The sequence below is a fragment of the Protopterus annectens genome, chromosome 11.part0 (assembly GCF_019279795.1).
Source record: "Protopterus annectens isolate FY-2018-M chromosome 11.part0, PAN1.0, whole genome shotgun sequence".
Classification (NCBI taxonomy): Eukaryota; Metazoa; Chordata; order Ceratodontiformes; family Protopteridae; genus Protopterus; species Protopterus annectens.
This window is the reverse complement of record NC_056745.1, coordinates 921,103,650-921,119,924: the sequence shown is the minus strand read 5'-3', so window position 1 is coordinate 921,119,924 and position 16,275 is coordinate 921,103,650. Positions and strand designations below refer to the sequence as shown.

Below are 16,275 nucleotides of genomic sequence, written 5' to 3'. Positions count from 1 at the left end.
GTCTTATGCTGCCTGACTGAAAGAACTCCAGCTCTATTCAGTCTCATACCGCTTGCTCAGAGGTGACCTGTGCCTGACATATAAGGCCATGTCAAACCCTGATTTGATGAATATGCTTCACCTCAAAAAATCTAGATCCCTCAGAACCACAAGGGCGGGAGACTTAAACCTTGACACGGTTATTAATAGAATGTGCTGGAGGGACAGATTCATCACCCAGAGACTCCCTATGCTGTGGAACAAAATCCCGGTACATGTGAGGCAGAGCACCTCGCTGGCCTTGTTCAAGAGGAATCTTGACCAATGGATGGGGGATCGCAGATATACCCCAGGGATTACTTCAGTGTCACTGCTTGACAGAGGCACAGCAAAATAATAGGCATAGTTTTATTCAAACTAAATGGGTGGCGAAAGCCAAATAACTATGGGCTAGGCTTATAAATGCCCTTGGGCAGATAGCCTAGTATGAACCTATGAACCTATGAACCTATGTTGAGACCTGGTACAGTGATCACAAAACACAGACTGAATGGTAGAAAAATGGACTTACATATACTAAGTCTGAGATGGCCATTTCTCATAATATTCTCCTTTCTCTGAGGTATGCCAATCTCAGAATTGGTATTTAGAAGGTTAGGGGATGCAGGGAGTCTTGCCCCCCTACAAAAAAAAAGAAGTTTAAAACCCAAGAGTGATCTTCAAGATTCGCTCTTTCCTGGGATTTTCTACGATTTTTGGAATGTCAGCACTCAGCATTCTGAGTGCTAATATTTCATTAGGTAGCTGATTTTTCTCTACAGCATAAAATTCTTTTGGGGGAGTACTGTTGTATTAAGTTAAGGGCTAGGCAAATTTCTGGCTTATAGAGAAGTCAGTGTATTGTAGTTAGCTGAGAGAGAGCACGGTGATGTGGTAGTTCTTGCCAGTTTAATTCTCTGAGGGCTACACAGTGGCATGTTCTACTGCTATACTTTACTACAAATTTGGCTAATTTATTATAAGATTGTTTGGGTTCGGATAGTTATGAGACTTGAAGGTTAGTAAAGACTGGGGAAGGAAAGAAAAGTGATGGCACTAAGAAAGTAGAGGTTATACATCTTCTGGCTATCAGTGAGTTAGCTTTTTAGTCTGTATAATGTACCTAGCTTGTGGTGATTTCTTTAAACAACATGTGATACACTGTTCTCAAATTTCAGCTGGTCATCTATGATTACACCCAGTAATTTTGTGTGGTTTTCTTGTTCTATCATGGTGTTGTTGGCAGAGATGGTAGTGAATACTGTTGTTTTAGTAGAGATGTGTTTTGTGGTTAAGAGCAGTTATTTACTTTTTTGCAGGGTTAGTAGAAGTTTTGAATTATTTAGCCATGTTTCAATCAAAAAGGATTGTTGTGAAAGGTCTTGGAGTTCAGAGACAAATTTGGCATAGCTGACTAGTATAGAACCATGGTAGCATTTTTGTAGCAGTGTAGAGGTCATTTAGTGAAGCCAAAGTGCAAGTTTAGCATATCAGAAACACTTTATTAAATGCTTTCATCCTCAGACTTCTTCAGAATACTGACTCCAACTCACAGTACACTTAAAAAGATCATTCCAACCAATTAAAACAATAAAACAATCAATTATGTAAATCAATAAAACACATTTTAGAACAATTACTTGTTTGTTTGTTTACATACAACCTACGATGCTTTAAAACATTTACTATTTACCACATCATTCAAGTCTGTTTTTTATCTGAATTTAATTTTATTTGCCATAAAGCCTCTCTCTACTTTAAATAATTCTTAAAATCCCCACCCTCAAATCTACCATACCCTGTTCTAACACTGAAAAAGAAACGTTTTATAACCCTAGCATTGTTGGGTGTGCTTAAATAATGCATTTCTATTATCTTTCTTTCTGATACTATATTAATGTTCTCTTACTCTCTCATTTAAAGCCCTTGTTGTCATGCCTACATAGAAGGACGTGCAACCAGTACACCCTCCTATGTAAATCACTCCTCTACATTTTCAAAAAAAAAAATTCCTGGAGACTCTAACAGTATAAGGTTAAGTGGCTTAAATTAATATAAAGTCCTTCCAAGATAAATCTGCACATAGTGCAACACCCACACCTATACATATCATTAGGTTTATTAGTATTAAGACGATTAGACCTAATACCAGTACTCTCTTAAACAAAATGTTCAAATTATAATTATTTTTATTTACAAAATGTGGGTGGGGTCCTACTATCTTATATAATTCTTGATTGCCCTCCAATATATTTCAATTGTTTTTTTATAATATCACGTATGGACCCACTATCAATAGTCATCTCTAAACTACACACCAACCCAATTATTTCATCAGGGTTTTTATTATTATATTTCAAACTCTAAAAAGGAACCTTTAATATAGGAGGATAACAATAATTTCTTTTACTGAGGACCATATCCACTAATTCCCTTAAAATGTTTCTTAATATCCCCTATTTTTAAATACGGCTATAATAAACTCAAATTCATCCATAAGTTGACTATCTTCACTAGTCATACAACTAGAACTAATGAACTGCCCTTTGGCTATGTTATTATTTATAAATCGAAGGTGTTGACTCTTGTAATGTAAATAACTATTAGTGAATGTCTTTTTTCTATGTACCCTACTTTCAAAATTATTTGTTATGTTGTTCCATTCTAAACAAACATCCAAAAAGTTAACATTCATCCCCACATCTTCAGTTACAAACTTTAAAAATCCAGAACGTGAATTCAAGATGTTCAAAAACTGGTTAACTTTTATCAGATCACCTTTGATAATAAAAAAAACAAAAAACAAATCATCAACAAATTTTTGTAATAAGGAACATGGATTTGTATCATCACTGAATTTAATACTGTGTGTTCCCACCATCCCATCACCACATTAGCAAAAGAAGGGGCTGCCGGGGACCCCATGGTGACCCCTTTTATTTGCTTATAAATCTTTTTGTTAAACAAGAAATAATTAGAGTTTAACAAAATATCTATCAAGTCACAATGAAAGTTCACTTCAGTACTAGAAAAATTTGAGAATTACGTCAATTCTGTCATCATGGGGAATACAAGTGAACAAGGAAATAACAGCAACAGTAAACATTAAATGTCTCTTTGAATCAAAATCAAAATCATTAGTAAAACATCTGATGTAATCTAAAAAATCCCATGAATCCCTTAAAAAGGAATCCAGCTTTTTAACTAAAGAATTTAGTACTGAGTCAACCACCAAGGAAATCCCCTCGGTAATGTAATTAGGTGCTGCAACAATTGGCCTGAATGGAGAATTATTAACGCACTTGTGAATTTTTGGAATACCAAACAGGGTCCCAATATTGGATGCCTCTATATTACAAAAGTCATACATTTCATAATCTAAGTATCAAGTCATAAGACTATCATATAAAAATAAATGAATCATCCTAAAACTCCACCCCATACAATAGCTGCCCTTCCATATAATGAATTCTTAAGGCTGTCAAGAATTTGTAATAAGGAAGATCTTTTAAAGAATGAAATTTGTAAATCGGCAGAGAGGGTATAGTCCAGATATGGTAAAGGAGGCAATATATAAGGTACACTATAGGAATGTAAATAATCAAATTAAGAGAAATAAAATAATACATGAGCTGGAGGAATTGAAATTAAATCAAATGCAGCAGGTTTATTTTGTCTCTGTATAACATTATAAGTAAGGTAATAATAGAGATGTTGGAACATTATTGGAAATTTTTGATGCATGATAAATTTTTGGCAAATGTGTCGGTGTCCTGGGCTGCGTCCTACATGAACTCCAAGAACAGCTAAACCCAAACATAAAAGTACTGTTCAATCTCAGCCTTACTACAGGATATGTACCCAAAATGTGGCCTACAGCAACAGTGGTCTCTCTCCACAAAGGTGGTGCCTCAACGGATCCTGGAAACTATCACCCCATAAGCCTGACTAGCTTGGTCTGCAAAGCTATGGAAAGGATCATCATGGACCTCATAAATAAAGATATTGGGGACCTACAGACACTGGATCCTACGCAGTTCGGCTTTGTTAAGGGCAGATCCTGCCTCTTAAACCTGGTCGATTTCTTTGAAACAGTCACCAAAGCCATTGACGAGGGGAAGGTGGTCCACACAGCTTACCTGGACCTCGCAAAAGCCTTTGATACAATACCCCACTCGGGCATTATAGATAAGCTCACCAGCTTAAATATAAACCCCTGTGTCACTAGATGGGTTGCAAACTGGATCAAGGACAGAACCCACATGGTTAGAATTGCTGGAGCCATGTCAGACTCCAAACCAGTTACAAGTGGCGTCCCACAAGGCTCAGTCCTGGGACCTCTCTTGTTCGGTATATATTTCTCGGAGGTACAGGCCAACACGGAAGGACTGTGGCTGACCAAGTTCGCAGATGACTGCAAACTGGGCACCATAATTGACTCTCCAGCCGAGACAAGCATCCTTCAAAAGGGCCTCATAGAAACAGACAACTGGTGCCAGAGCCATGGCCTCAAGCTAAATGCCAAAAAGTGAATAGTCATCCCCTTTGGCAAAAACAAAGTGCCCACAAATTACCACATAGGTGGTAATCCATTAAGTACAGAAGAAGTAATTAGGGACCTGGGGACCCAAGTTGATAGCAATCTCTCATTTGACAACCACGTGGCCAAAGTGGTTAGAAAAACATTTTATATAGCCCATCTAATCATGAAGGGATTCACATCTAGATCAGGGGAGGTCATCGTGCCTCTTTACTCACCCCTCATCAGGCCCATAATTGAGTACAATGCCCCTTTTTGGATGTACCTTACCAGACATCTGCAGCAACTGGAAAGACCCCAAAAGTACCTCACCAAGAGGATCAAAGGGCTCAAACAGATGCCATATGCTGCCCGGTTCAAGAAACTCCAGCTCTACTCAGTGGAATACTGCCTGCTCAGAGGCGATATGTTCCTGACGTATAAAGCCATGTCCAGCCCGGAATTAATGGACATGCTGCACCTCAGAAAATCCAAATCCCTTCAAGCTACGCGCTCGAGAGACTTGAACCTCAGCACTGAATTAAATAGGACATGCTGGAGGGACAGATTCATAACCCAGAGGCTACCTTCACTCTGGAATAAAATCCCAGTCCAGGTTAGGCAGAGTCCCTCATTGACTCTCTTCAAGAGGAATCTTGATGAGTGGATGGGAGATCATAGGTTTACCCCGGGTACCACTTCTGTATCACTGTTAGACAGAGGCACAGTATACTAACCTCGAAAAAGGGCATAGCAAAATTAATTTAAAATGGGTGGCGAAAGCCAAACACACTCTGGCTAGGCTTATAAATGCCCTAGGGCAGATAGCCTAGTATGAACCTATGAACCTATGAACTAAGACATCTCTCTAGATCATACGTGAGAGGTAGAAGCATAAGAGACATGTTAGTCCATAGATTATTTGCTTTACCAGATTTACCAGTACCTAGAATGTTGATGGAAACAGATACAATTAAATGTGGGAGATGTCCAGTTTGTTCACACATTATCAATTGTTTTGAATGTATTAATAATATTTCTTTACTCCTAAAGATAGATTTTCATGTGAGTCTAAGGGGTTAATTTATATGTTAAGTTGTCCTTGTAATATGTTTTATGTGGGAGAAACAAAAAGGATGTTCCGGTTAAGATTTATGGAACATATTAGGGACATTAAAAATTGTAAACAAAAAAAAACAATTGCTGCTCACTTTATGAAATTGCATAATAATGATTATTCATTGCTGAAGGGAAGCATTCTAGAACAGATTAATTGTTTTTGTATGGATGAAAATGTTTTAAAGGAAAAACTTTTATATAAAGAAAGTATTTATATTCTGAAGTTTAACACATTGGTCCCTATGGGACTTAATGGGGTTCTGAATTGGCGAAGTTTGCTTTAAGGGGTAAATAGTTTAATTAGTTAATTAATTACTTAATTTATGTATAATGTGTATATAAGTTTGATGTTTGATGGAATTTGTATTCCAAGAAGGTGTTTTCACCGAGGCGCTAGAATTAAAACAGTTTTACTGGAAGATTTGGGTTTCATTAGGATCCTGGTTGTTCATCTACTGAAGTGAAGTGTGGTGGTGTTGTGCTACATCCTAAAAAATGAAGTTATGTGCTTACCATAACGTTCCATGTTTGTAGTCCATCTCACCTATATTCTTGCTGGATGGGTTCGGAGCTGATATTCGGCTCTGACTCGGCCTATACTCGAGGCTAGCCCCTATCCCATGGTGCCTCACAGCAATCCCCCAGATCTAGTTTGCAAGAAAGTAATAAATACATATCAGGTAATAATAATAATAAGAAAGAATCTGTAAAAATATAGAAAGGGATTGGAAACATAATCCATTCCAGGTGGACAATAAAAAGCAAAGTCAGGCAGCCCCAAAAAATATGTCCACTAAATCCCCCAGAAACGGGAAGGGGGTTGGAGGGAGGGACACAAAAATATAGGCGTGATGGACTACAAACATGGAACATTATGGTAAGTACATAACTTCTTTATGTTATGTAGTCCTATCTCACCGCAATTCATGCTGGATGGGACAGCGTCCCTAGCACCTTTATCCCGGGTGGCTCAAGTGAAGACACTCTTCAGCACAGTGGACCCAAAAATTGACCTGTCCTGGGAGGCCAAATCCGATTTGTAATGAGTGACAAATGTATGTGATCTTGCCCAAGTAGCTGCTGCACAAATAGAATCAATTGGGAGCCTAGATCTAAAGGCGCATGAAGTAGCTACAGCACTAGTAGAGTGACCTTTAGCTTTTAATGGTAATTGTCTACCAGCTTGTTGATAAGCAAAGGCTATGCAATCCGAAAACCATTTTGAAAGAGTAATTTTTTAAACAGGTAAGCCTTTTCTTTTTTCAGAAAAGGAAACAAAAAGTTGATCAGATTTCCTGAATTCTTTGGTCCTGTGTATACAGAATCTGAGTATCCTGTGGGCATCTAGCTGGTGAAGTCTATACTCTGATTTATTAGAGTGGTTTGGAAAAAACACAGGTAGCTCAATGGTAGTATTCAGGTTGTGTTCTGAGCATACCTTAGGGAGAAAGGAAGGGTTTGTCCTAAGAGAGAATCTATCCTTGTGAAAGATAATGTAAGGAGGTCAAGTAGTTAGGGCTTGAAGTTCCGAGACTCTCCTAGCCGATGTTATAGCTACCAAGAACAGGGTTTTCCATGATAACAATTTTAAGTCTGATGACGAAGATGGTTTCAAGGGTGCAGACATCAAAGATGAGAGGACTAAATTTAAATCCCAGGGTTCTAAAGGTTGTTTTATTGGGGGCCTAAGAAGAAGAACTCCTTTTAAGAAGGTTTTACAGAGGGAGTGTTGCATGATTGGATTTCCCATGAAACCAAAATGGAAACTGGAAATGGCAGCTAATTGAACTCTGTAGCGGCTGCCGCTCCTTCATGAAAAATTGTTGTTAGGATGGATAAAATGGATTCTAAAGGAGCTGTATATGGATCTAAGCCCTGATTCGTAGCCCAAAGGGAAAATCTTTTAAATTTGCTAGAATATAGTTTCTGAGTGGAAGGTTTATGGGATGAAATTAGAATGTGTTTGACCATTGAGGATAAGGGAATGCACCTGGCTATACGTGGAATTGGTGCAGCCATGCTGTCAATTTGAGGGTGTGGATGGAGGGGTGGAACTGTCCCGATTGATGAATCAGGAGATCTGGAGATGGATCCAGAATCCATGGTTCCTCCAAGGAAACCAAGCTTGACGAGGCCAGTAAGGAGCAATGAGGATCAAGGAACTCATCAACTGTCTAACTTTCTGTATTACTTTGGGTATGAGTGGAAAGAGAGGAGAGGCATAGAGAAGTCCCGGGGGCCAATCGTGAACTACTGCATCCCTGGGTGACATCCCTGGATGGGGAATGAGGGCAAAGTAGCTGCTGCATTTGGTGTTCAGGTGAGTGGCAAATAGATTGCAGCAAGGCTGGCTCCATTTGTGAAAGATCTCTTTCGCAACCATTTGATTCAGGGACCACTCGTGAGGCATCAGAATTCCTCAGCTGAGTTTGTCTGCTATTACGTTTGATTTCCCTGGGATATGCATTGCTATCAGGAAGTGCTGAGTATCCATTGTCCATTTCCTCTTAAGGCCTCTCTGCAAAGCGGGTAAGACTTGGTTCCCCCTTGTTTCTTTATGTACCACACAACAGACATGTTATCTGACTGAATCGCAATCGTTCCAGGGGGAAGGGAGCTCTGAAGTGCTTGCAACGCATATAGCACCGCTCTCATCTCCAGAACATTGATATGTAAGTGGTTCTCATGGTTTTGCCAAGGACCCTGGAATGTCTTTCCCAGATAATGCCCCCCCACCCTATCTGGGAAGCGTCCATGGTCAAAACTGCCTTCTCTTTGGGGGGAACAAGTGGACGACGTATGACAAGTTGTTTTGTGTGTAACCACCATGTCAGATCCCTTTTGCATGCATTTGTTATTAATATCTGGTGAGATAGTGGAAGGCCTTGCATCGACCATTCCATTTATAGAATCCTCATATGTAGACGAGCAACAGGAAGTAAGAAGACAGCAAAAGCCATAGTCCCTAGGACTTGAAGGACTACTCTGGCCTGGACTCTTTGTTTAATAAGGATCTGATCTGACTGCATAAAGATTCCACTCTTTCCTGTGTTAGCTTTACTGGCATGGTGGTTGTGTCTGTTTCTGAGCCTAGATATACAATATGCTGCGAGGGAGATAAGACTGACTTTTGCAAGTTGACAGTGTTGCCTGGGCTGGCGCACAAGGATAGAGTCTCGTCCCTGGTCCTTAGGAGTTGATGCTTGGTGGTAACAGTGAGGAGCCAGTCGTCTAGGTACAGAAACACCTGGAATCCTAGACGTCTCAGGTGAGCCGTTACCACTGCCATGCATTTGGTAAATACTCTTGGGGCTGTAGTGAGGCCAAAGGACAGTGTTCTGAACTGAAATTGGCTAGCTCCCAGCCGGAAGCATGTCTCCTGGAGCGCTTGTCCATTTTGATGTGGTAGTATGCATCCTGGAGATCAATTGAGTACATCCAGTTGTCTTTCCCGATAAAGGGAAATATCGACTGCAGAGTGACCATTCAGAACTTTGATTTTCTTAAATGCTTGTTTTGCCTGCTGAGATCTAGAACTGATCTCCAGTCCCCTGTCTTTTTTGGAACTAAAAAGAATCTAGAGTAAGTTCCGGATCCTACTTGCACTGCAGGGACTTCTTGGATAACACTTTTTTGTAACAACGAGATGACCTCTGATGTTGCACGGTCTAGTTAGATGGGTGGTACGTCTGAAAGGGACCGGTTTGTTGGGGTTTCGGAAATAAAAGGAATCAGGTAACCTCTGGATATTACTGTGTGTACCCAACAATCTTGAGTGATAGTTAGCCAGGTGCTTGGGTACAGTGATATACGCCCCCCCCCCCCGACTGCCTCCAGACACAGAAAGTCGGGCAACCCCTTAGGGTCGACGGAAGGGACGATCAGAGAAAGTTTCTCTGTCTCCCTGATGTTGCGGACCTCCTCTGCCTCGAAAGCGACGTCTTCTATTATATCCTCCCCCTCTGCCCCTGGGGGAGGGTTGACCTTGTGCCTCTGGAAAACCTTTTTAGGATTTGTGGGACCACATTTTCCCTCCTATATTACCCTTAGGATAGGGTCTGGATGGGAGAGAGAAACAGACTCTAACAGCAGATAAGGTTTTTCCTTCCTGCTCGCACCTAGTCAAAGTCTCTTTCACTTGGGGTCCAAAAAGAGATGAACCATCAAAGGGAATGTTAGAGAAGGATGACTTGAAGGATTCCATAATATTACAAAGACGCATCCACAAATGTCTCCTGAGAGCTATTCCTGCTGTGGCTGCCCTGCTCGCTCCATCTGCCACATATGAGATCAGCCTCATGGAGGAGTTAGCTATGGAAGTAAGGGTGGAGAGCTGCAAGGAAATCTTGTCCATGGAACCCGGAGCTACTGAACCCTGGAGGGTATCTCCTAACTCTTTCAGGAGATCCCTCTGAAGATGAGTGAAACGAGTCAGGTAATTCAGCGATCTTAGTGTAAATGCCGCTGAAGAAAAAGTACGCTTCCTGTACCTATCCATTATCCTGGACTCCTTGTTAGGAGGATGGATATTAGAAGACGTCTCAGATAATTCCTTTTTTGGTGGCTGCTGCTAGCACCATGGCATCAACTAGAACACCCTTGCTAAGGAAAGACTTGTCCTTAGGGACTGTCATAAATTTGTTTGGCCTCCTCGGTACAGCTTCCACTGAATCTGGAGAGGTCCATGCTTTCCACGAAATGACCCCCAAATGTTGGTCATAAGGAGGTGTCATCTAAGAGGTGGAAAGTCGGGAGCCAAAGGCCTCAAGATACACTGATTCATCCTCAGTAGGGTTAGAGGTCTTCCAATCACCCCTCTGTCTAAGGATTTCTGGGATGTCAGAGAAGGAGACATCCTCAGAGGGAGATCTGGGGGACCCTTCTGATTCCTCTAAATCAGTGTCTGATGTGACAGACTCAGGGGAGTCGACATGTTTCCTCTTACATAACCTCTTCCAAGGAAGCTCTCCAGTGGGATAATCTGGGTAGGTCTCGGAAAAGGGGGCACCTCCAATGGGGGTTACTTGGGCCTCTGGTTCCCTACGCTGTGGGGGTGGTGGGGGGGGGGTTGTTGCCTGCTGCTGGTGGGACACAGGTTTGAAAGGAATGGCTTTGGCAGAGGATAAAGCCTTCTCTATAGCTTCGAAAGCCTCCCCCCCCACTCCGAAGAAAACCTCCACTCCGAGGGGGCAGATGGTCGACTCCTAGCAAGAGGGAATGGCTCCAAAGCAGAAGTGGGAGCCGAGCTGAATCGAGCCAAGGCTCCAAGAGGGAGGGTCAGTTCTGAAGAGAACCCAGGGTGACTGTCCCCCTCAGAGTCTTCATGAGAGCGTTGGCTCCCAGAACCCTCGGCTCCAGACTGAGCCATCGAGGATAGAGTAATTGGCTCCGAGGAAACAGGCTAAATCCCCAGAGCTGAAGGGTCAAAGAAAGAAGAACCTGACGTAATAGGCTTCGAGAGCGAAGCAGTCAGAGGAGGAACAGTGATTGGTATGGGGACACCTCTGAGACCTTTGTGTCTGGAGGAGGAGTCAATTTTCTAGCCAGAGCTGGATCCGAAAGCAACCTCTTCACCACCCTCTCAATGTCCTCATCTGATAGGGTCCTGGAGGATCTGGTGGAGACTGAAGGAGACCTCCTTCTCTCCAAAATAGGAGATCTCAAAATAGGAGATACAGTCTCGATGTCAGGCAAAACCTTCAGTACCGAAGATTGTCTCAGAACCAATGGAATAGACTGCACCGAAGATGAAGCAGAGTCAGAACTGGAACTCCTTGGTTTCGACTTTTTGGTCGGCTCCAAAGTTGGGGCCGATGATTTTCTCTTTGAAGATTTTGGAGCTGCCTGACCAAGTTCCAGCTGTTCCTGGAAGGAACTGGTCATGAGACCCCTGTCAATAAGCTTTCTTTTCCTTTCATTTAACACTCTTGTACTAAAAGCGTGACAGAAGGTGCAAGGTTCCTGTAAATGGGCTTTGCCCAGACAATATACGCAACTGGTGTGGCTGTCTGTAAGAGACATTTTCTGCACACACGTGTCACATTTTTTGAAGCCCGAAGGGCGATGATCCTTGTGATCCTTATCTTTATCTTTAGACATAGTTAAAGACTAAAAAGTAAAAGTGTAAGGAAGAAGAAAATTTTTTATAACATTCACACACACACAGGCAGGAAAGGCCCTCTAACTTAAATGGGCACTACGGTCCTCTAATTTAAACGGGCCGTACAGTCCTAAGGGGGGAATAGGGGTTGAAAACTTTCAAAAACAGTCACACAATACAGAAGAAACTATTCAAATATATATATATATATATATATATATATATATATATATATATATGACAGAAAAAGGTGATAGAAAAGGACTAAATAAGTAAAAAATCGTTCTACTTAGCCAACGAGCCAGTAAGACACAACCTCAAAGCTTTCGCAGTAAACGAGATCTGGGGAATTGCCGTGATGCATCATGGGATAGGGGCTAGCCTCGAGACAGTAAAAAGCTCTCGAGCTTTAGTATAGGCCGAGTTGGAGCCGAATATCAGCTCCGAACCCATCCAGCAAGAATTACGATGAGATAGGACTACATAACATCTCTTGTTTACCTCAGCAATATGGACTCATTTATATTCATCATTATTGCTAAGCATACATTCCATTTTCTCAACATAACAATTTTGGCCCATGAAAACTAATGTACCCCCTTTTATCACTTTTCATTATCCTAATACTTTTATTGTCTCTACGTCCCTTTAAATCCTTCCTTTCAGCATTGGTCAAGTTACAAATGAATTTTTTTTACTTTTGTTACCATTTTCCAAAAAATCCCAAATTTCTTTCTCACGTGCCACTTCAAACACTTTAATAGAATGCAATAAGGCAGGGTTATAACCAGAAGGTTTCACATACATTGATTTCAGCATTTTAACATCTTTTAATACATAGTTTAAATTTAACTTTCTAGTATATTTCTTAAACTCTGTTATAGTGTTCGTTATACTGGCTCTTTTAGTTGGGACAAAATTCAATCCCAGTTGCAACACTTTGAGATGTACAGACTCTAAAACAAAGTTAGACAAGTTAACAACATTATAATTTTCAGTCAGATACCTTACTAGTTGTCTATCAAAGAATCCAACACTATTCACCCCTTCTTCCTGGTATTTCTTGTTCTCTGTGACTGACTCTCTTTCTCTGTAGCTAAAAAGACTTTGGGGCGAGACCCTGTGTCTAATAGAATAGCAGTTTGTAAATTCTTAGAAAATTCAGCTCCATTGAATGGCATTGTTGTACTCTCATTCACACTGTCCCTTGCTGAACTTCCACTTGCATCTGCCTGCTGGTTGCTAATGAAAACATAAGTAACTTCCAGTTCAAATCTTTTACACTCTGCAGCTTTAAAATAAAAAGTTTTTGAAATGCTGTGCTGTTGTGTATTATTTCTACTATTTCTTTTCACTCCAGGATTTATTTGAGTGTATGCAGTGTAATTTTCATAAGCTGTCACATGTCTAATTAACTTATTATTTTTACGAGTAATGACCAAATTTTCATGCTGTTCCACTTCATCCAAAGCTGATACATATTCAGGACGTTCTTTGAATTTACCATGAAACTCCATCTGCAAACACTGATCTACTTTAAGAATACTTGCTCTCACACTGGCCATGATTTTACAATTAATGTCCATCAGCAGCTTCAAGAAGTTAATACTAGTTGTATTAAAATGTTAAATAAAATGTGTCATTAATATCAACCCCACTGGGGCACTTAAAAAACCTCAGCCCCTTAGGAACAATTTGTAATTCAATACAATGCTGAAAGTACTTATTTTCTAAGTCCAATCTTTTGTACTTCTTTAACAAGTTACACAATTCTGCACAGCATTCTTTATATATCGTTAAATCCGATGTATTTACCGGTCTTGCAGCTGTAGAAAACAGATCGGAGCAACTACTTCAAACAGAGGCAACATCGGCATGGGTTTTAACAGTGATATTCAATATACTTTTATCACCATTACCTTGTCTTTTGTGGTTATTCACATTATGTTCAAATAAAGTCCCATTATCCTCTTCTGAACTAAGACACTAAGTTATCACATCGACGTTCTTGGACCAGCAAATGTAAGGTTTTTCCGGATATCTCCCACAGTCTTTAGCAGCAACAGCATTAATCCATGTTCAAAACTGCCAGGTGTAGAGTACATACTAACATCCAACAAAGGATCTCCTTTGGCTTCATATGTTTCATTGATTAATATGTTGAAAAGTATGGGACCCAGTATAGATCCTTGCGGGACACCAACATTTTTTGGCTAGAAGGTGGAGAAATCATTTTTCCATTTTATTGCTTGTGCTCTGTTTTGTGAGGTAGTTATACAACCACTGCAATGAAGAGTTGGTGAGCCCTAATGATGACACTTTATATAAGAGTTTCTGGAGGGAGATGATATAAAAAACCTTTTGATAAGCTTAGGAAGACGGTGGAGACTAGGCTTCCATCATTTCTGTGGCTGTTGACAGTATTAGCACAATTCAGAAAACAGTATTTATGCTGCAAAAAGGATGAAAGAGATGATGGGATGAAGACAAAAGTTGGTTATGTATTAGATAGTTTAGAAGTTGGGCATGAATACATTTTTCTAATATTTTTCATAGGGGCAATAAGATGGTAATTGGCCTATAGTTTGAAAATCCTGTACTGATTCCACTCTTGTGCACTGAAACAGGTATGCAATTGTATCAGTTGCTATTTTAAGATATTTGCTAGGTAGATTGTCAGGGGCAGTTGTAGTTGGCTTTAATTTCTTTAAATGCTTTTTGATGGTATCTGTAAGAAATGGCTAGAAGGAGAAACACTCAAGGATGTTATTTGATTGAGCAGGGACATCAAGGGCTTGATTAGTCACCTTGTTGGCTAACTGCTTTACTGTCTGTATAAAGTAAATATTGAACTGGTTGGATATGGTATCATTTTGTTTCTGTGTGCTGGGTATTGGCTGTGTAGCTTGTCCTGGATTTCACAGTTTATTAATGGAGGCCCACAACAGTTTTGGATTATTAGGGTGTATGTTTTTGATTGGCTGCGTAATTGGTGCCATGCACTTACACATATGAATGACTGCATATCTTTCTAGGCATTAGTATCCACTCTCGATGTTTGGATAAACTACTCACCCTTAAGTAACAAAGAGAAAGTCAGTTAACCAGACCTCTGCTCCTGTGTGTCCCTGGAAAAAGCATGAACACCTAGTAGGTTTTACTTGGCTAACAAGTAAATAAATTAAATACATTACTTTAAAAAATAAATATTGTAACTTTGTAGTCAAACATGCAAATCAAGACTAAATCAGTATTTGTGCTTCATATATATAGTAGGTACACTGTGCAACCTCTAACTGCAAGAAATCTGAATAAAACAAAAATAATGGGAGGACAAAGGCCCAAAATCAGGAACAAATTTTAAATATTGCTCTTATAAACTTAGAAAGCTGCTAGTGTAATAGATTTTCATGTTAGCATGCATTTTCTAAAGGCTATGAAATATGAAACTCCAATGTATGCCATTATATAGTGATGCCAATCCTCAATTTGCCAAAAAACACACATTTTTTAAGGAACAGGCCAAAAATATGTGGTAAAAATCTGGAGAGTAGAGATGTATGTACAATGAAATGTCACACATTCCAAAAATCTAGCAGAAAAAAATTTGTAAGAGTGAAATCAAAATAACTTACATAACAGTGATAATTAATGACAGATAAACACAAACAACCTCAGTTATACAGCCAGCACACTGTATTACACCGATAAAAGAATGTATTTTATTTCGATTTCTGTTTTATTTGCCTACCTGGTTTGCTACTGACAACTGTCTGTATCTTACGAGGTAAAGCAGTTAAGTCACAGATGTAACTGTAAACACGATGACATTCTAATTCATCCCATCCAGCTGTGAGAATCTGAAACCGAATGCACAAATAATGGGCTTTAGCTTTCCTTTAAATAGTTCAGTCAGATTTTACCAAGCAAATACCATCACTACCATGAATTAACAGTCACTAGCAGTGTCTTACCAAAGTATGCCAGCATCCTACACATGTTTTACCATCACTTTACATTACACTTGCTTAATGGCAGAAGGAGACAAGAAACCTATGCAGTCAGCCTTTGTAAATACATTTAGCATTCTACCTCCCCTCCATCCCTACCTTGCTGTTACCATTTTCCACCCCTCACATGCACTCTTGAATACTTCTATGGACTTTCACTCCAACACCCATTTTGGTAGCCCTCTGCATGGCTTTACAATCCTCTTTGTGAAAAAAAAAGAAGTTATGTATTCACCATAACGTTCCATGTATGTAGTCCATCTCGCCAAACATTATTACATGTGGGTTCGGAGCCGATCTTCAGTTCCTACTCGGCCACTTAGAAAGCCTGAAAACCTCTGATTGGCTCGTGGCTAATAGGTATCCCATGATGGATGTGCACATTCCCCAGATCTTGTTTGCTACTAGTCTACCAGAATAAGACAGGAAAAAGAACAAATGTCCGGAAGAATAAACTGTAATAAAAGGAGCCCTTGTGGCAAAAACCACTGTAGAAAAGGAAAAACTGT

General features: G+C 40.1%; 1 protein-coding gene across 1 annotated transcript in view; it reads right to left on the bottom strand.

Moving 5' to 3' along the window:
* LOC122815006 (F-box only protein 47-like) overlaps positions 1 to 16,275 on the bottom strand; it is a 1,240,869-nt gene that overhangs the window by 1,184,671 nt on the left and 39,923 nt on the right. Inside the window, exon 2 of the mRNA XM_044087259.1 lies at positions 15,508 to 15,616. Within this exon, the coding sequence (XP_043943194.1) occupies positions 15,508 to 15,616 (109 nt within the window). The remainder of the gene's footprint in view (positions 1 to 15,507; positions 15,617 to 16,275) is intronic.